The sequence below is a fragment of the Panthera leo genome, chromosome C2, assembly GCF_018350215.1.
Source record: "Panthera leo isolate Ple1 chromosome C2, P.leo_Ple1_pat1.1, whole genome shotgun sequence".
Lineage (NCBI taxonomy): Eukaryota > Metazoa > Chordata > Mammalia > Carnivora > Felidae > Panthera > Panthera leo.
This window is the reverse complement of record NC_056687.1, coordinates 58,193,656-58,212,321: the sequence shown is the minus strand read 5'-3', so window position 1 is coordinate 58,212,321 and position 18,666 is coordinate 58,193,656. Positions and strand designations below refer to the sequence as shown.

Below are 18,666 nucleotides of genomic sequence, written 5' to 3'. Positions count from 1 at the left end.
ATAAGCTTTATCCTGCATTACCTATAGCACAACACTCATCTTTGCTTTCGCAAGCCTCTCAAAGTTACAAGAGGAGCAATGTGTCCTGCCATTGCCTCAACTTCGGACCTTCCTTAAAAGGCAGGCATAAATTTCGATGTCAATGCTGTAAGGATGCTGGTGATATGAGTCATTGGGCCATTAATGGTATACAGATGACTAGTTTTGACTGCCTTTCCCACTTAGTAACGTTCTATTTTATCAACTGAAGACCTCTTTTTACCGACCGACTTTGGCAAAAACCATATACATAAAGAAAAAAAAAAAAGCTTCCATCAAGGGGAAAAGCATCCAAATAGCATATTTGGGGGTTTTGGTGCTTTTCAGAATAGTCATTCATAGGCAAAGGCAAAAACAAAAAAGGAAGAGAGAAAAGCTAAGAACGATGTCATACAAGAAATAAGTAAACAAAACCAGACCGAAACAAAACCAACGGAAGCAAAACAAAATTCTCCATAAAGACACACAAAACTTTTCCAGGACTGCTGTCAGTGCACTAACACTACCACTAAGTGAAGAACTAGATTATTTATTTTCAATGAATCTTCTCAAGTACTTTTTCAGCTTAAGCAAATTATTACTCCTTATAAGGGGTCTAATTTTTCTCTAGTCAGTAGCTCCTTGAATATTACAAGAACACAAGCCCTCTAACCCCTCCTGACCATCGTTCACATGGTTTGACATATCCAGTCCCTTTGACACATGGCTGCCCTCCCCTGCGATCACTTTGGTTGTCTGGATCTCTTCTGAAAGAACTCCCGAGAATAAAATGCATACACTGGGTGTTGACATACTGGGGAAGAAAGCAGAATACCAACCTTTGCCTAAACTGAAGAAATTAGAAGCATGCGGAATTTGGATGAAAGCATCCCTTAAAGCCAAGTTCAGCCGTGGATTGCCCTCAACCCCATACTCAGTCTTGCTCCCCACCACCCATGCACACTGCTGGTATTTAAGCCATAATGAGGGATCAAGTTCCTCAACATTTTCTCCAAGTATGAGCACAAGGTCAGGGCTTAGGAAATTAGTAATAGCAATTGTGATAATAACATATCATTGCAGGCGGTATGCAGGGATCTGCATGGTATAAGCCAAGTCAGTAATTTTAGCAGAGTAGAGGTTTTATGCAGAATTGACTCTCAGCTGCTGTTTTCTATGACCCAAGACCTGTTTTCTTAGCTTTTTGTTTGTTTATGGTGTAAGTAATGATGCTGAAAAAGCAAAAACATTATGTGACTCAAGTAACTCTCTGGCAGACACAAAAATGATGTCTCAACAAAAAGGGAAAGGCCAGTGTACCCACAACTCTGAGTAGTTCTATAATTCTACAAATGGCTTTTTGTGACATAATAAACCACAAGACCAGGTTTATGTCACTAGAATTTCAGCATGGAATTACCTCTTTAATATACATATCATTTTAGGGGATTTTCATACATAACTTAAAAATCACACAAAGGGAAAATGTTTTAGTCTTTTCTTTCTCTATCTAACCTCAAAAAGTTCTCATTAAGGATGTGGTGTCGTAATATACATTCCAAACATTAGTTTCTTATTACCCATTTGCCTGATGTTTATCATATTATTTTCCATTATAATAGTGGATACAAGCTTATCTTAGGGTAGCATGAACTTTTTAAAGTAGATGGTGGTACAGAAGAAAAATGTTTGTTTCTCTCTTTCTTTTTTACACTAGACCTTTTACAAGTATCTTCCACTTGGGCTTCATTTTTTTTTTTTTTTTTTTGACGTTCAAAGGATCAGACAGTCATATGGAATAAATACTATTAGTAATTTCTGACCATGGTGATTGGTTATCTGTGATTGGTATTACCACTGAGTCAGGTCTACGTGAAGTAAGAATGGAAGATAATCATGGCCACGAATAACCCCCTGCCAGGAATGCTCTACGGTGATGCTGTCCTCCTCATTTGGCATAGTTAGGGGAACCATGCTCATTCTCTACCTTTGGAAGCCATTTTAGTAAAAAGCAACTGGGTGAGCAAATAAAAATAAATTAAATTTTTGCCTGTCACTGTGTTAAGTGTCCAGAGCTGAACGTGTAATGCTTGGTACTTAGAATCGAAGTGGTTCCTTTTTGGGTAATTTCCTGTACCCGCTGATGCACGACTGTTGTTTACCATACACAATGGAATACGATGTGGCAATGAGAAAGAATGAAATATGGCCTTTTGTAGCAACGTGGATGGAACTGGAGAGTGTTATGCTAAGTGAAATAAGTTATACAGAGAAAGACAGATACCATATGTTTTCACTCTTATGTGGATCCTGAGAAACTTAACAGAAGACCATGGGCGAGGGGAAGGGAAAAAAAAAAGTTAGGGAGGGAGCCAAAACATAAGAGATTCTCAAAAACTGAGAATAAACTGAGGGTTGATGGTGAGTGGGAGGGGGGGAGGGTGGGTGATGGGCATTGAGGAGGGTACCTGTTGGGATGAGCACTGGGTGTTGTATGGGAACCAATTTGACAATACATTTCATATTTTAAAAAAATAATAAAAAAATAAATATGAGACATGAGGAGTGGTAATTTGAAGGGATGAATATTCACTTCAATTTTGGGAGGGGAGGATGAGGTGGGGAGTAGAAAACGCCAAGACAGGAAACCGCATAGAGTGTATTTCTTTACAAAAGACGGCTCACGAATAGAAAAATAAAAGATCAAACTATCAAGAGTTCATGAAGGAAATATTGACATGAAAACTTCACAATTATTTGTGAAGAGGGGAGGACAGTCTGATGTTTTCAAAATAACGACTAAGTACAAAGTGCCACAGAATGGGAGTCACTCTGACACTGGGAGCCTGCATCCTACATTCTGTGTTCTTGCTTTTTAAAAAAAAAAAAAATTTTTTTAATGTTTATTTATTTTTGAGAAAGAGAGACACAGTGTGAGCTGGGGAGGGGTGGAGAGAGAAGGGGACACAGAATCTGAAGCAGGCTCCAGGCTCTGAGCTGTCGGCACAGAGCCTGACACAGGGCTTGAACTCACAAACCACGAGATCATGATCTGAGCCGAAGTTGGACGCTTAAGCGACTGAGCCACCCAGGCGACCCATCTGTGTTCTTGCTTTTAATGCCCACTTTTATTCCTCTTGCCCTTATGGCATGATGGTTGGTGGGCTGCCGACTTTTGTTTGTGTCTTGTTATTCAAAAGCACCACATCTGACTGGTCAGTTGACTGTCATTTACGAATAATTACTCAAAATTCAAGGCTTTCTGTTCTGAAAACATCAGCTCCCAGCACCTACCGGCATGGCCCAGACAAGCCCTTCCCCATACTCAATGTCTGCCCCCCAAGCAGTCATACTGAACTTTTTAAAAAGTGAGATATTGCATCTTTTAATATTGAATAATGTAAAACACTCAGCCCTCTAACCTGACATCATAATGGCAGCAAAAAAGAAAAAAATCCTATTTTTTATCATTACATAATCTCCTCCTTCAATTGAGGTCATTTCCATGTGACAAGCAGCAATATGATTCTCATCGTTGCGTTAGTGTTTTCCCCCAGAGACTCCTTTCTTTCTCTGGCAGGATATATCCAGTAATATTAATACTCTACCCATTAATGCCAAAATTAAAATTCACTGTTCTTTACCGCAGAATGTAGCATCTGTCCTTTTCTCGTTTTCCCCCCACCCCTAAAATTTCCTGCTATAATGGCTACCTATAGTTGGGTCTCTCATATTCTTTTTTTTTTTTTTTTTTAATTTTTTTAATGTTTATTTATTTTTGAGAGAGAGAAAGAGACAGAGTGTGAGTGGGTGAGGGGCAGAGAAAGAGGGAGACACAGAATCCAAAGCCAGGCTCCAAGATCCAAGCTGTCAGCACAGAGCCCGACATGAGGCTCGAACCCACGAACCGTGAGATCATGACCTGAGCGAAGTTGGATGCTTAACCAACTGAGCCACCCAGGCGCCCCAATAAAGGGTCTCATATTCTTTTCATTTATGAAATACAAAAAAACCTAAAGCTGAGTAGACCTTGCCGATATTACTTTCCCTCTGTCTCTGTCATTTTTTTTTTTTTTAATTTTAGGTAGAGGGAGAGCAGATTATTTGAACCTTTGCAATGAAATAAATTTTATTTACATGATGGTAATTTTCTATTAAAATGTGGGTTTTTTTTTAACGTTTATTATTTTCTTTGAGAGAGACAGAGCATGAGCAGAGGAGGCGCAGAGGGAGAGGGAGACACAGAATCCGAAGCAGGCTCCAGGCTCTGAGCTATCGGCATAAAGCCCGACGTGGGGCTAGAACTCATGAACCGTGAGATCATGACCTAAACTGAAGTTGGATGCTTAACTGACTGAGCCACCCAGGCGCCCCTCCATTAAGATGTTTTAAAATTTACCATCATCTTGTATTCAAGAAACAACCCCTCCATTTTGCACACCAGAAGCAAATCAGCACCAAGAGCATTGTGTGATCTGTTTCAAGTAGGACAATCAGTTGTCTGGTCAAAGCCATAGAGCACAAGCGGAAGGAAGTTCCTGCTCCCACCTGTGGCTTCATTCCAATATATGGAAGTCTGTTGATGGCAATTAATTATCCAGCCAGACATTTACATTTAGGACACACAAGTGCTCAGTTAACATTTACTGAATATTGGCTTGTTTCTTAGGTTGAAATCATAATGGTTCTCAGCCAATTAAAATAGATCAAACACAGAAAAATACCAAAATTGAAAATATGTCCATTTCACTATATCCTGAGGTATTTACTCAGCCAACACTTACTGAATACCTGCTATCTGCTAAGATCTCTGCTGGGTGGAGAAACCGAAAGGTAATTAGACATCCTCCTTGCCATTGAGGAATTCACCAATTAATTACCAAAGGAAAAATTTCATACCACAATGTGATCAGGGATATAATAGAAAAAAGCATCAAGCGCAATAGAAACATAGAAGAAAAAGGCCCTAAAGGAAGAAATCTTCATGAGTTTCCAACTTAGGCTTAAGCCTGAAGGATGAGGAAAATTCCTCAGGCTCAGATAGGAGAGGGGGTTGGAGATGATAAAGATGTTTTGCTATGACAGACACTACCGGTGCTCAGTAAGTATATATAGGTTGAGTGAATACAAAAAAGGAAGGATTAATTTGACCGTAGTCAGTGTTGTGCTGGTAAACCCGTTCTCTGGAGGGAAATAAAACCCTGATACATGGCAAATATCAATTTATGTGGAGTACATGCTCCCCCCATGGGCAATTTCAAACTACCAACATGACATCACTGATCACTCGGAGGGGGAAAGACGCACACGTGGCACTTGCCAGCTAGTATGAGCCAAGTCCAGCCCACTGTTGACTCTAGAGCACTCTATAAGTATTTGTGGAATGAAGGAGCCTGTAAATGGATGAATGAACAAACTATTTGATTCCAGGCCCAGGACTAATATGGTCAAAGGCTCAGAGATTTGAGTATTAAGAAGCTCTGTGAGGTGTATCAGGAGGAGAGGGTGAATGGGAAGTTGAGTTGGATGTAGAATGCAGGTTCAAGGGTATGACTTTTCTCAAAAGGTAGTAGGGCATCATCACAGCTCTTGAAGGGGCAGAGTACCATGACCAGATCTATATTTTAGATGTGCCGTTAGCCATAATTCCTTAAGACCATACTTTGCCTCAAAGTATGAACACAAATGTGAATAGTTAAACCCTTACAAAAATTCTAATATGTGGAAGAGCTAAAGCCTTCCTTTTAATGAAACATAAGTGTAAGCAATCCTTCAACAGTCTTACTATACTGTTGGAAATTATTTCTTTATTCAATCAAAAGGAGTCCTAATGAAGGTCGGAGTCAACCAACAGAGGCAAATCAATGTTGAAGCACGGAATACATGTGAACTCAAATGTAAAGACATAAAGCAAAGGAGAAAAATGGCTTATATGGTGTCTGACTGGCTAAGTCACACAGGATACAAGGAAACTACTTTCAAAGGCTGCCATGACACTCAGCCCTCCTCCTCACCGTGGACTCTGTATGTCTCAGAAATGTGGGCTGGTGCATATACATTACCCCCAAGCGAATGGCTTTATTTTTTGAGACCAGCAGGTCCTTTTATAAACTGGAAACCTTAGCCGTGAATATATCTTACCTAGAGATATTGTCAGGTGAGCAGGCAGAGATGCTGGTCTCCATGCTATCAGAGCTGTCTAGGCTCAAAGTATCAAAGGCCTGGTCCTTATAGCTGTGATCGGGATAGTGGAAACTGTTCAAGTAGACATTTGATTCAGATGCCGTGCGGTTGTAAAATTCAGAAGATTTCTGCCTTTGTCCTTCACTCATCTGTTGGTGATTATACCCTGAGGGAAGAGCCATAAATATGTTAGTATGCCTCATTTTTCAGCCTTAGATCTTCTGAGAGTCAAACCAGCAGCCCAAAACATCTGCCTGTGAAACTTGGGCCTTGGTCTAATTTGTTTCGAAGCCAAGAAGATCAAAGACACAACATCATGCTCAGTGCAAGCAAGAGTTTCAGAGAAGTGGTCTTGGAAGCGATCTTTTTGGTCAGGGGATCACCTCACATTTCCCTTTGCCATTCCCACATCTCAGCGCAACTGAGAAGAATTCATCAGCACACACAAAAACAAAAAAGGGAAAAACAAAAAAAATGGAAACACAGTCAAAGGCCCTGTATCTTCTAAAAATAGCTGGGCTCAAGTAAAGCAAGAGAACTCCCGGTGGCAAGCAACAGCAGGGTCTTAGGGCAGTCACTTGCTCAGCAGTATTCCAGTCTGAGGACTCGATAAGGTCATAAAACAGCAGGTGGATCATCTAGGCGCAGGATGTAAGAGTCTTGGGTCTCACTCATATTGCCACAAACACTTTTAATCTGGTAAAAATCCAAACCGTGTCCGTTTCTCATTCTTCGTTTTTCAATTTCTCTGGTCTGCCAATTGTTTAAAAACTTTGCAGTGAACGGCCCTCCTAAATGGTTGTGCTTTTCCTAATTACCGTAGGCAGAGCTCTCTTCTTCTTCCACCGGAAATGTCAGCCCAAGCTAGTTGGTGGTACCAACCATACAAAACCGTCGCACTTAGATCAATAGCAGCAAAAGTGCCATCAGTAAGAGGCTTCATCTTTACCCTGGTACTTGGTCAGCTGGTGTCTTAGGTATTGGCTTTACTTTGACTTATTGCTATGGCTTGCTCTCTGGTGGGAGCTTTTGGGCAATGCAAACTGAATTATTTTTCCTTTCAATTCTCTCTTTACCATATATATGTAGGAACCAGGGATCATAATGATCAGCCAATCCCTCGATTTATGAAAAAGACATTTCTCTAGCCAGCAGTGGTTTGCGATCTCTTTCTCTCTCATCAAATTTACTACCGGACCTATTGAGCGTTTACAACTCGACCATTTGAATTTCACCTCTTTCCTTGCACTCTACCAACCTTCAGTGAGGCTCTCAATTGGTAATGAAATAGTCAAAAAAGCAGCCAGAGGGTGAAAGAAGGGCAGTGATTCCAAACAGCTTCCTCAGCTATCAGTTGAACATTTCCATTGAAAAGCAGAGCCACAACCAGGAGGGCTTTAGTAAAGCATCATCCACCAAAAGTTTCTGTAAAATGATTTTAGTTCCACAGACAGTTTGCATGCCAAACAGTTTGGAGTGGTTTTAGATATCTAAGTGAAAATATGTTAGTTCAGATTATGGCATTTCTGGGAAAATGTTTCCTTAATATAAGCTGTAATTATAAATTACAAATACATATGTAAAAGCGACAGATCACTTGGCCAAGGGAAGATGCAACACAAAAAAAGCACACCATGAGACTTTAGATAGAATATCATTATTCGTAATGATTAATGCAGAAAGCATGAAATGAAGCCAGTACGTTTATAAGCATGGAGTTTGTGCCTTTAAAAAAAATTTATTACTCAAATATTTACCTTTGATACTTGAACTTTTGGAATTACTAATTGCTCCTTTTAAATTGTTTCCAGTTATTCATTATGAAAAGGAGGGGGACAAAAAAAAAACACCAGAAATTATTTGAAAAAGTCACACACGTATCTTTCCTTATGCTTTCAAAAAAGGCCTGTTGGCAAAGAAAACTTCTGCACTGGCACTGAGTACGTGGAAGCCATTTCCCTGTTAGTATGAAAAACAAATCCCTAAAAGACAGCCATGTAACTTAAAACATATGAGACTTATCTCCTTGGCAATGACATGTGCCACAACTTCCTCTTCCCCTTCGGTTTTTCATAATGAGGAAAGGCCAATCCCTATAATGCAACTAACACCTTCTTGGAAAAGCAGAGAAGATGGCGAGTATATTTCTTCTTAAAGCCCCTGTGTGTCCTGATCCTCAGATCCCCCATGATTTTTTTCCCCCAAAAGTATCACAAAATAAGAACATGAATTTACAACCTTCAGGTGAGATAGACAGTACACTAAAACGATTCAAATTGCTCAGATATGGGCACAAGGGACAGCTGTGTCACAATGTGTACTGTGCTAAGGATTGTGAACATCATAAATACCCCAGATCACCTCAATACCTGTGGAGGTTTGGCTCTGTGTCTGTGAGAACTTTCCGCCATTCTGGTGGTAGGGTGAGTACCTTAGATTTTCTCTGCAATTTTAGTGAAAGAGCCTTCTGCTAATGAGCATAGGTTTCCCAGGGCAGGCGTTTTGTTTCCTGTGGATCCAGCGTGAGTGGAAATGTTTTACCTCATGCAGAGGCCCGTTTCTCCCAACCGGCAACACTTTACTAATCGCAGTGGGTTAGTCACCTGGATTCAACTGCTCCCTCCTGAACAATTTCAAAAAATTAAGTTACCTCTGCAATCACATATAAGGGCATGGACCTGGTCCCTGTGATCCTGGGATTATACCAGGGTGATTCCAAACAGCTGGTGTTGGGATTCGGGCTCTGGCCTGTCCGTTTAAAGGTACAGGTATTTCTGATAGAGGAAACACTTGAGGAGAGCAGCAGACCAGAGGAAACCCTGGTAGAATGTCCAAGAAGAACTGTTCCTGCCATTAGGTAGCCCCAAGACAGGTGCAAGCTTTAACAGGGAGGGGGACACATGTGTCCTGATCACCACAGGATCCTCACTCATTTAGTATAGGGATGTCATGAACTAAAGAGCCACTGAATCAATTCATTTTCTCATCTGTGAATTCCAGCTTTATAGTGGCTAAATAAGGAAGTGGAATGCATCCACTGTCTGGGATGGGGTAGAGTAAGTGCATTGGGAAAAATGAGACTTTCCCAATATTTGAGACTACTCATTTTTTGTTTTGTTTTTAAATTATGTAGCAAGAGTAACATTCAGCAGTGGGATAGCAACTGAAAAGCAAAAAGGGCCTTGTAAATGCTCTAAATTCTTTCTATCTAGACAGAAATAGCCATTTGAGGGAATGTTTATAAGGTTTATAAAGTAAGACCTGATGATATCTGAGGCTCATCGCTAAGCATAGCACATGCAAAGAACCCAAACCAACTCAACTGTCTTCACTGTCTCAGAGAGTCAGTAGAATAGATGTGCAAAGCCCATTTATTACTATTATTAATTATTATTTTTTTAAATTTTTACTTATTATTACTTTTTTACTTTATTATTATTTTTTTATTATTGCCTATCCATGAATTCTGGCCAGTTAGACCTGGAAAGTCCTTTGTGAATTAACCATTGTGAGACATATAGTCTTGCCAATATCTTCCCAATGTGTGTTGTATATTTTCAATGGTTATCTGGGCTTAGTATAGAAAATGAGATGACTTAAAACTATAACCTGGGTTTAAGAGGATAAAATTAATCAGTATTTCTGACAAGTTAGCCTATCATAGCTCACCTGCTGAGAAATTCATTCTTCCTAACCATAGTCCACAGCCGGGAGATGAAGGTACAGGACGAGTCAGGGATGAAGGAGAATGATGGAGAAAGGGAGAAAGAGACAAGATCAAAAAAGGATGACAGGGGACAGGAAAAATATACAACACTTCCAACATGCAGTCATTGACAGTGTTAATAACAACACCAGATCAACAAGGCAAGATGTTTTCACATTTCTAGGTTAAATCTGAGTGTACAGAGAAGGACTTGAGAAGTCAAAAAATAACAAGCTCACGAGACATACATACAGTTAGTGAAAAAAAAAAAAATGGAAACTAACAGCTTTCACACATACTTGCCGACCAGAAAACAGGGAGAATAAAAACAAGATCATAACGATAAGACAATTCTTTTTCTCAAGCAGACAGCAACGAATAGTTTTTAAGAGCTAGGGTTTACAAAATTGCCATTCAGTTATTGGAAGCACCGTCCATCACACTTTATAAGCATTCCGTCCTCCGACATCCTGCATCTCTACCAGTAGCCACAGTAATGAGCCTCATATTTATTCAAACCAGTCATTTAAACTGGTCTTCACTCACCATGAGGTCTTACTTCTAAAATAGACTTAAACAGAGTCAGTAAGCAGGAGCATCCTGAATCCTTCCCTCCTCCCATGTATGTATAAATAAGACTCCTCCCAGTCTTATTTATGCCTGGCCTTTGGAAAGGAGGAACATCATGTTTTACACTTAGCCTATACACATGTCAGTGCCTACTCTTATCTCTATCTCGATTCTGAGCCTCACAATACAATGCTTGTGTGTGACCAGCAGCTGTACTCATGCTGCATTTCTAGCAAATGTGCAACAATTTTCCCCCACTGTGTGAAAGGAATGATCATTAGACTAAAAATCCACTATTTTACAGTTTCAAGTGTGATCATTTCTTAAAGATGACTGACTCCACAATGACCTTTCACTAATTTGCTGGCAACAAAAACACCACACAAGGAGGTTGTCCTACCTTTCTTGGACTTCCCTGCATTTAACAGAAGACAAAAGGACAAAGATTTCATTCATTCTAAAGCTTACAAAGGACCAGTTCACAAGTTGTATAAAAGCCAATAACCATTACAACTTTAAGAGTTGAGTTCCTGGGCTCTTTGCTCTAAACTCGGCTCTCAAAGATCTTTGTTTGCATGGCTCAGGTTGTCAGTTTTATGAAAACAGTGCTGATCGAAGGAAGGCTTATACTTACACCATTGTCCTTGATGTATCCATTATGAATAAGCAGCAAAAAAACACAGTTCATTTAATTTAATTATGTAAGTCCCCCCCCATGATAAAATCTATTAAATTTGAGTAATGAAAACGTGTTAGGTGCAATTTGTTCAAAACCATGGAATTTTACTTGTTTGCTATTTTAGTGAAGGCAACAAGGTACCAGTAAAGCAATTCTAAATGAAATAATGATTCATCCCTCCTGGTCTGTGTGGGCCACCTGGATGGGCTTCGTGGAAAATCCTGTCAATTTTATGCTCCAGTGTGGCTCTAAGAACTGCAGTCCCTGTCCCCTCCTCCTCTGGCTTCATAAGACACATCACGTCCGCTTTGATCAACACATACAAGATGGTTCTCTACTTCCTCAGAGGCTCTCTCATCAGCACCACATGAAACTCTTCAAGAAGAACCCCACTTTAGAGCTGCAGCAGGAAAGAATGAAGCTGCCGTCTTCCCAGATGCTCCAAAGTGAAGGGCATTGATGAAGAACCAGAGCAGAAAGATAGGTCAAAGTCAATGGATTTTGCAGAGTACGTCCTAATGTGACCTCAGGGAATTGGGTCAGTTTTCCTCTAGGAACCTAGCATGGGGATTTCCATCATTTGATGGGCAAAGTGAGATCAGAAAACGAAAGATCAAACATCCTTTGGTTTCACCACATTCTCTTAAGAATCCTCTTACATAATAATGTTAATACCTCTTGAATTTACAAATCTCTCCATTTAGTATAAAGGTCTAGTTTTTCTTATTCTTTAAGAAAAAGACTTTTCACATAAAATAGGGCATTGTGGCCAATCCAAGCTTTGATGTCTTCAGCCAGTGGGAAAAATACGTTTAAAAAGTCTATAAATACCACAGGAAAATGCTTTCACAGAAAATAGACTTGACCCACAAGTGAACAATGAGGAATGACAGCCAGAATATCAAGACTCATTTATGTTTATTATTTATAAATCATAAGAGATATTTTAGCTTATTAAGAAATTATAGTAAAGAAAATAAGAGAAGCTTAATCAATTGCATTCGACTCACATGGTAACATTGTAAACCTTTCATGAGTTATAAACCTCTCTTATGAATACTACAGACTCTATTAACTCTTAAATCACTTCTAGTAATGATTCAAAAACCTCATCCAAGTGATATACTATATATATTACACACATACACACATTTTATGTATACTGAAATTCATATATATATACATTTCTTTTTTTAATGCTTATTTATTTAGACAGAGAGTGGGTGCAGGGGAGGGGCAGAGGGAAGGGGAGAGAGAATCCCAAATAGGCTCCACACTTTCAGCGCAGAGCCCAACATGGGGCTTGACCTCATGAACTGTGAAATCATGGCCTGAGCTAAAATCAAGAGTAAGACGTTTAACTGACTGAGCCACCCAGGCACCCCGATTTATATATATTTCTTTTCTTTTATATTCTTTTTTTTTTTTTTTTTCTTTGGCAGGAAACCAGTGATTATCCCCTGGTACCACCGGCAGAAGGGCTGAACAGTCAGAACTGAATCCTGGCCTGCTTGGAGGGAAGCGTTCCAATCTCACAAATGCATGAATGCCCACCACTCTGTCAGCATCCCCCTTTATATCCTGGGCATTCCTCCATCACTGCATTTACCATATTTTATTTACATCCTCTGTTATGTGTCTTTCTTCCTCACTGGACTACAAGCATGTCAGGGCTGACTGTGTCATTCATTTGTGTTCTTGGTCTCTGGCACCATGCCTGCTCAAAAGTTAGGGTCAAGATAAGCTACTGACCTAGATGACTGTTAACGCACATCTAATCCTCTCAAGGAGAAGCTCACCTCTGGAACTGCATTACTGTAATTTTTCCTAGCCCCACAAAGACTATTTGACAACCTCATTATAAATGCAATCTATTATCACAAAGAAGTAAAAGATGCTGAGAATCAAAGTGTACCTGAAACCTAACAATCACATAGAATAAAAGCTCAAACCACATTAAAAGGCCTTAGGGACTTCTGTCCAGGGCCACTAGTGTTCTATTTACTGTGCTAGCTCAGTGACTCTTGAGCATATGTTTCAACAGCGTGGCTTAGCCACAGACCAGGTAAGTGGCTTGGTTAAGTGCCCTGGTGATCTCTCTGGATTTCAGTGGTGTCTCTTCTCTTTCTACCAAATGGGAAGGGTAGTAATGCTGTAGGGGCCTTCCTGTTTTAAGAATTCTATTGAATTTATAAAGTACAGTGGGTATATTTAAAAGGTACCAGCCACGTGTATAATAGAAAAAGTTACTTTAGTACAACAATAAGGAGATATACATCCTTCCCCCAAGAAGATTCATTAAGAATGAAACTGAGGGGGGCACCTGGGTGGCTCAGTTGGTTAAGCATCCGACTTGAGCTCAGGTCATGATCTCATGGTTTGTTGAGTTCAAGCCCCATGGTAGGCTCTGTGCTGACAGCTCAGAGCCTGGAGCCTGCTTAGGATTCTGTGTCTTCTTCTCTCTCTGCCCCTCCCCCACTTGTGCTCTGTCTCTCTCTATCGAAAGTAAATAAATGTAAAAAAAAATTAAAAAAAAAAGAATGAAACTGAGGATCTGACCTCCTTTCTAATCGATCCCCAACTCTGTTCTTGCTCTCCCTGAGAAATTCTGATGCGTAACAAAAGCCATGATGTCTGATTCAAAACGTGCTTACCTCTGAGCATCCTCCGAGATTCTGAGTCTTTGGTCATCGTTGCCAGGGAGTGAGGCAGCACGCTGCCACAGCTGTTGCTCTGTCCCAGGGGCAGGTGGGCCTGTGAGAACCGGGGGGAAATACTTCAGGTGAACCGCAGGCCAAATGGTCCTTTGGGACATGGCCTCATCCCTGTTTCCACAGCTCCAATGCAAGTGCAGAGGGCAGGGAAAGTAGGAAGGAGGAACGAATGCGTCCCATTTATTCACACTCAATGGCCAAGGCCAGTCACCGACCCTTCCAAGGAGCTCCATGGCAGGCTCGACACCACAGTAATTTCTCCAGTGGCAGTAATTCCAAAAATGAAGACAGATGGGGAAACACTGTCCAAAACCACTTTAGAGAACAACTCAAAGTTCTTCATGCATAAGGAGCCGAGGGCAGATGCAGGGACAAGAATGCATGCACATCATGCACAAAGAAGAGAAGATCTACACTTGTTATAAGTGCACCCATTTCCGTCTCCCTGTGGCGACTGGAGAAACCTATCAACTACCCCAGCGGGTTTAGCACTCTTTCAAAATAGAAAATCCTTAGGGTAAAATACACTCGGAACACCAGTTCATAAAATAGATTCAAACCGAGTTACTCTGATTAAGGGTAAGGGAAGGGCCCAAAAGCCTGGCCCACTCAGAACCTCCTTCTCATCTGCCTCACCCCCTCTTTCTGCAGTGACCCTCTGGATGTGTCAGCAAAACATGAGTGAGGACTCAAGTGTGACACCTGAGTGTGGGTTCGTAGTCCAGCTTCACTGCTAACCAGCTGAGGGCACTCTGCTTCTTCATCCCTCAGTCTGTCCATAAGTACGATGCGGAAAAGGAGTACCTCTACTGAATAGTGCTGCTGGATATTCAAATGAGGCAATCCACGTAAAGGGTTTATTCCAGGATCGGGCATATAGAAATGCCTCTCAATACATACTTGTTGCTATTATTCCTGGAATCCAGAGCGTCTATCCTCCAATTTCTAGATCTAGGAGGCAGTCATTGGAATCTGTCACCTGAGCAAATGCTACCCACCACTTGTATGGTGGTGGAAAAAAAAACCCTGGACCGGGGTCCTTAGGCCCCGGAGGGTACAATTTCAAGTGTCCCCTGAATCGGATCGAAAATGCAATACAGTTATATGTCTGCCCAACAAGCAAACTTAGTGGTTTATTATTCAGCATTTTCTTTAAGAGCCTTTGCACGTTGGTCAACGCTAGGACAAGAAGACTCACTGATGTGAAGCCCGTGGTTCACCCCACGTCCTACCTTTGGGGTGGTGCTTCTCCCCATAGTAGCACTGCTGAAATGTGGGGATATGGAAGGTGTGGTTTTCTTTCGAGGCAAAGTGTCACTCAGATAGAGGCCTTCTTTATGCTGTTTTTTCCTTTCTTCCAGACTTCTAAAATGCTTTAAATGCAAATGTAAAGCAGAATAGCAAAACTTGACTAATTGGAACAGGTCACTGAAGAAATTAAGAAGTATGCATTCACAAAGAAGTTTTGGAATTTTAACACAGAATTAAAAAAAAATTCAGCTTATACTTGTGTTCACTAACAGACTAGGGCTAACATTCGGTAAGATACATAGACACTGGAAGAATTTATTACTGGACCTAGAAACTTAAAAAAAAAATCCACCTTTCACTTTCATAGATAGTGCCTGCTGCCTTGGGGCCTCAGGACAACTTACAAATTATTATGATGGCCGCCATGTGGATGGCGGAACAGCCAGTGGACAAAGCAAGTAAGCAGTTTCTCCCCTTGTCTGTCTGGACAGTTCTGTGTGCTGGCACAGATCCCAGTGTGAGGAGAACAAGGAAAGGGAGAAGGAAGAAGATGGAGAGAAAGAGCGAGTAAACAGGGAAGTTGTTTTAAAGTCGGAATATTTTAATTACATATAAACACTCCAAATCCATATAACGTTTCCATATAAGACATCCTGCTAGGTTACTCTTTTATTTTAAAAAAGGATCTTAGTCAAGAAATCCCTGTAGTAGTTCCTCACATTTAAAAATCCTCCTGTTGACTATTTCTTTATTTTTTTTAGTATATATTCCTAAGGCAAAATTTTTGCTAACTTGAAATGTATCCAAATTTTTCTTAGCCTCCCCCAAAAGGTCTTACTTAGCAGTAAAGTTAATTCCTAATTAAAGGCTCTTAGGGTTTGATCATATTTAGACTAAGTTCAAGCTTTTGAAACACATAAAAATGAATGCAATTTGAGTTACCAAATTTATGATTACTCTTCAAAGATGCCAATAATGAAAAATATCTACATTTTAACCTCATAATTATCTATTTATTCTAGTTAATATCTATTAACCTAAAACTAGTGAGGGGATATAGTCCTTTAACAAAAGGTAAAAGGCAGTAAAGGTAACTTCAAGAAAAGTAACAGCTGGGGGCGCCTGGGTGGCTCAGTCGGTTAAATGTCCAACTTCGGCTCAGGTCATGATCTCGTGGTTTGTGAGTTCGAGCCCCGCGTCGGGCTCTGTGCTGACAGCTCAGAGCCTGGAGCCCGTTTCAGACTCTGTGTCTCCCTCTCTCTCTCCCCTTCCCCCGCTTACAATTTGTCTCTCTCTCTCCCTCAAAAATAAATAAGCATTAAAAAAAGAAAAAAGAAAAGTAACAGCTGGGCATAGCAAACCACAGCTCCTCTAATTTGGGGATCTAGTGACTATGATTCCTTAGTATCTTCTCTATATGAGCCAAACTCATATAGAAATTTGATTGTAGTTGAAAGGAACCTCAAAACAGATTTTTTTGAACACCCAAGCATGAATATGCACTAATGTGCTTGAAGAAGGGTGACATTCATAATAATGAATTCCTTATTTAAAAATGTGATCAATAAAAATCTTCTATGACCCAAATGTCTTTTTTGTGGTGTGACGTTAGACAAGCTATTTACCTCAGGCAATAAGGAATTAATTCTTATTTCATAGGATTAGTAGAAGCAAGAAATGAGATATTTATTTGTAAAATGTTCAGCAAATTTTGACACATATGTAAGGGCATGATGTCTATTATTATGACTTCAGTAATGTGTAAGAAAACTATTTTGTGTTGACCCAGCAACTTTTTATACCATGGGTTTAATGGAAAAATTATTATCCTTTTGAAAAATACCTGAGATAAGTTGCAGTATTTTGGTTGAATAGGAACTGAAGCCTGAGGATATGAAACATACCTAGCTTGAACATATCAAAAGTCAGGAGAGGGCAATCAAGTGTTGAAGTTTATAACAATCCCCCACACCCTTAAAAAATACTAAATGGCCTTAAAAAAAATAAAAACAAAACCCAACCAAACAAAAGAAAACCCAGCAAAGGAATATGTACTTGGTCTTTTTAAGGATACCTTTGGAAAAGCTGATGGAAAGATTCCACGTAAGTAACTTTGTTGTCAAGGTCAAGCTCTCAAACTCTGAACACCAGTGTCAAGTTACCTGTTGCTCCTGCTGCTGTGGCTGCCTTCTGTGTTTCTTAGCTGGTAGAGGAGGAGGTGTGTCATTTAAAGGGAAAGGATCGACAGATGGAGCCAGGACTTCGGGCCAAGGGGCTGATGGAGGTTGAGTGATAGGATGAGGAGAAAGGGTGGAAGGAAACATAAATCCAGAACAGACAGATGATCTTTGCTTTATAGGAGAAAGAAAAAGTATATATGTGTCCATATGAAATGAAAGAATTAGACAAAGAAATGAAATCGATAATCTCATTATTCTGTTCTCTTGTGTTTTAATCAAGAAGTCGCAGATGACAGGCAGTATCTTTCAACTTAGTCTCTTGTTAAAATCCCACTCTGCGAGCAACCTGGATCAGTTAGAAGGTATTTTAATTTACTATTATTTGCCCCTCCCCAGATGTTTTTAGAAGGCATAATATTAAAAAAAAATCCATACTGCACAACACAACAGAAAAAAAAATCAAACTGGAAAAGCGATTCAAACTAACAATTTTAGGAAGGCTTTTTGTTTTCTATGAAAAGGGTGTCAGGTTAGAGTGCTACGATCTAGAGTTTATGGTTTTGAACTTAATTCTCCTACTACTCCACTCTGTACCATCCATCTCATGATTTCTAGTATCATGGCCGACAGAACAGGACCCCAAATTGGTACATTTTTCAAACCCGGCATCACTCCGGCCCGCTGGTCAACCAGATGTATACTGGTCACACACACCTTCCCTTTCAGGTAACCATGGGTTAATCTTTGACATGAGGAAAGCAGTGAATGAATGAAATGTCATGCCAACACACCTCTTTATTTTGTGGCTGGCTCACCGGCACAGCTGTGGGAGGCCCAGTGGCAACAGCATCAGCATCAGCAGGGAACTGAGAGGAAGGGGATAGATTCGTGGAATTGACACATGGCTCATTAATTTCATTTACACTGATATAGCCCTAAAAGGAGGAATTCAGAAGTTAAACACAAAGAAAGCAAAAGCTGAGGCATGCGAGAGTATTAATGCTCCCAGTACAATGGAGTTAGCTTTGAGCGGCACAGCCAAATATCTGTGGTATTACCAAATGTTTCATTAAGGGAATCATCAGCCATTAAAATGGATTTACGACGCTTAATCTTGAAAACTGATACGCCAAACACTACAAATACATTTTTGGGAGGTGAAATCAGGATGATTATATTATAAACAACCCGTGCCTTCGATTTCAAAATATCCAGAGGTATCAGCCATTCATTCTGTTGACTGAATGAGGGGGTCACTATACAACATTTAAAATAATCACATACATGAAAATCTGAGATATAAAATTTACAATGCAATCACTCATACTTCAAGAGCTTTTCCCACAAATCATTATTTTTAGATTT

The 18,666-nt window shown here is 40.1% G+C and overlaps 1 protein-coding gene across 3 annotated transcripts in view; it reads right to left on the bottom strand.

Annotated features, from left to right (window-relative positions):
• The window catches only part of PHLDB2 (pleckstrin homology like domain family B member 2), a 110,539-nt gene that overhangs the window by 17,290 nt on the left and 74,583 nt on the right, over positions 1-18,666 (bottom strand). For 2 of the 3 annotated variants that reach the window (XM_042955111.1, XM_042955112.1), the window contains 4 exons: positions 18,093-18,236; positions 15,103-15,243; positions 13,811-13,910; positions 6,160-6,367 (listed from right to left, as the gene is read on the bottom strand). In XM_042955111.1, coding sequence (XP_042811045.1) covers positions 6,160-6,367; positions 13,811-13,910; positions 15,103-15,243; positions 18,093-18,236 — 593 coding nt within the window. Of the gene's footprint in view, positions 1-6,159; positions 6,368-9,870; positions 9,892-13,810; positions 13,911-15,102; positions 15,244-18,092; positions 18,237-18,666 lie in introns of all 3 variants that reach the window. The other variant, XM_042955110.1, reaches the window with a different exon arrangement.